Consider the following 2,471-nt stretch of genomic DNA (forward strand, 5'->3'; position numbering starts at 1 on the left):
AAGACCCCGCGGTCACACGGGCCACACTACTACAGTACTACTCATGATGACCCAGACCTTTCCGTCCCGTGCAACGGAAAAACGTGCGGCGAGCCTCTCCCGTGCATCCCCCGCCGTCCAAAGCCCTCATCCGACGGCTGGCATCTCACCGTCACCCCCCGCGCGGCCCGCGCGCACGGATACTCGATATTCGGCATGTGCTCCGCTATAAATCACCGCCCGCCCCGGTGCGCCCACCTCCGCTTGCTCGCTTCCATTCATTTCGCTCGCACAGACGCACCGCACGCACGGTCACGGTGAGTGGAGGGAGAAGGAAGGAGGACGGTCGGAAGGATTTAGGTGGCGGCTGCGAGGAGGCGATGGGGTGCGCGCGGACGGTGAAGGCCGGGGCGGCGGCCGCGGCGGCGATGCTGGTGGCCGCCGGAGTGAGGCTGGTGGGGCCTGCGGCGGCGGGGTTCGTGGCGGAGGAGATCCCTCGCGCGCAGGCGGCGGCGGCCACGTGGCTCACGCCGCCCTACCTGTACCTCGTCATCAACGCCATCATCATCTCCATCGCCGCGTCCTCGCGGTTCCAGACCAGCCGTTCGTCGACCGCACACGCCGCTGTGGGGACGGAGCCGCTTCCGGTACCCGCGCCGGCTCTGGCGATGCCGATGGACATGCCTGTACCTGTTGTGGCCGTGGTGATGGCGGCGCCCGATCCGGAGCCGCGTGTTCCGGAGGCCGTGCCGGTGGTCAAGACGCCCCCCGCGCCGGTGCCGGCGCCGGAGATGGAGGAGGAGGGTGAGGACTTCCTGATTTCAAGATCTGCATGGACGCCGCAGCGGAGGGTTACGAAGGCCGAGGTTGAGGTGGCACCGTTCGCGGACCTGACGAACAAGAGGGAGAAGCCGCTGTCCTCAGAGCGGTTCGGCCGGAAGGCGCCCAAGCCCAGCCCAGAAGGTAACAACAACGGACTGCCTGATACTCTGAGCAATTCGCCGAGCTGTTTAATTCCTCGACTATTCTGGCCTGCAAATGCAAATAGCAGAATTTCGCCGAATCTCGAGCGCTTTCGTGGAATTCCAGCAAGAGAAGAAATTTTGTATTGATGTCGACTGGGCGTGTCGTTGCAGGCAGCAGGGCGTTGCGGGTGTCGCGGCCGCGGAGGGAGGACACTCTGGAGAGCACGTGGAAGGCCATCACGGAGGGGCGAGCGCCGCCGCTGGCGCGGCACCTCAAGAAGTCGGACACCTTCGACACCCGCCCGGGCCGCCGTCCGTCCGGCGGCGGCGAGGAGGCGGCGCCCCCCGCGGCGACGATGCGCAAGGCGGAGACGTTCAACGACCCCGAGAGGAAGGTGCGCCGCGAGCCGTCGCTGGGGCAGGACGAGCTAAACCGGCGCGTGGAGGCCTTCATCAACAAGTTCAACATGGAGATGCGGCTGCAGCGGCAGGAGTCGCTGAAGCACTACAGCGAGATGGTCGGCAGCGGCGGCGGCCGTTACTGAAGACTGAAGAGGGTTGGTTCCTCCCATGAACTCGGATGGGAACAGCAAAGCAAGTTACTTTTTTGTTGTTGTTGTTGGGTGTGCTGCTCGTTTTTGGCTCTGGTTTCTGTTTCTTCTCTATAAGAAATGCTTCTGTCAATAACTCCTAGTAGTAGTAAGAAGGTGATAGCGATAGTAGTTTTGCACAAGAGACTTGAAGTTGATAGGGGATGATGATGCAGATTAGTGAGGGCCTGGAGACCCCAATTTGTCTTGGGAGCCGGGCATGTGTATTAAATCTTTGCTTACTAAGCTGTTTCATGGCATTTCGGTGCTTCTTCCGCTCGAGCTGTGGTTTTTGTTGTTTGGTCCACATCAGCGTAAGCATGCGACATGTTCTGTTTACCAGAAGCTGTCGATTTGTTAACACAGTAGAGTTCAGACAATATTTCATCCGTAAGAAAAGGTAAAGTATCATCCACGGGCTCCTCGGAAAATTTTGTTAACCCAGCAAGTTCATGCTTCCATTTTACAGAGTTTAAACCTAGTAAGAGCAAAACCATCCACTACTACGCCGCCCCTCTTACGTATTGTATTTCGTTCTTCGTTGATCAATAAATCAAGTATATAATCGACTACTTCCGTCCTCCGTGCATAAAATAAGCCAAAACGTTGTTGCTGCCCTTAAACACATCGTGATCAAAAAAAGCATCAATTTAACAAAATCCATAGAAGGTCTGCTCCATTCCAAATTTTAGGAGATGCATTACTGGAATGAGGAATCCGTATCGAAGTTTGAGATGCATTTTGAACCTCTAAATTGATGTGCATTCCGGAGGAATTCAAGTACTACCTCTACCGCGCGATCAATAGCACAAGCTTTATTGATCACATTGTACAACCCAAATTATCGCGAACCTCTTCCGCTCACAAAGAAACAACACGTGTTTCTGAAAGTGCCTTGCATCTATTAACGACGTGAATAGGCGATTATTTAAATTCA

General features: G+C 56.4%; 1 protein-coding gene across 1 annotated transcript; it reads left to right on the plus strand.

Moving 5' to 3' along the window:
- Positions 1-238: 238 nt before the first annotated feature.
- Positions 239-1,794, plus strand: LOC123425689. The gene is made up of 2 exons (XM_045109398.1): positions 239-942; positions 1,116-1,794. Exons 1-2 carry the CDS (start codon positions 360-362, stop codon positions 1,487-1,489), a joined length of 957 nt encoding a protein of 318 aa, XP_044965333.1. The 5' UTR covers positions 239-359; the 3' UTR covers positions 1,490-1,794.
- Positions 1,795-2,471: the final 677 nt, after the last annotated feature.

Source organism: Hordeum vulgare, chromosome 2H (genome assembly GCF_904849725.1).
Source record: "Hordeum vulgare subsp. vulgare chromosome 2H, MorexV3_pseudomolecules_assembly, whole genome shotgun sequence".
Classification (NCBI taxonomy): Eukaryota; Viridiplantae; Streptophyta; class Magnoliopsida; order Poales; family Poaceae; genus Hordeum; species Hordeum vulgare.

Excerpts from the sequence above, each read along its gene's own strand:
- LOC123425689 (XM_045109398.1), top strand. The coding sequence starts at position 360 with ATGGGGTGCGCGCGGACGGTGAAGGCCGGGGCGGCGGCCGCGGCGGCG. Across the intron at positions 943-1,115 it reads GCCCAAGCCCAGCCCAGAAG|GCAGCAGGGCGTTGCGGGTG; the intron begins GTAACAACAACG and ends GTGTCGTTGCAG.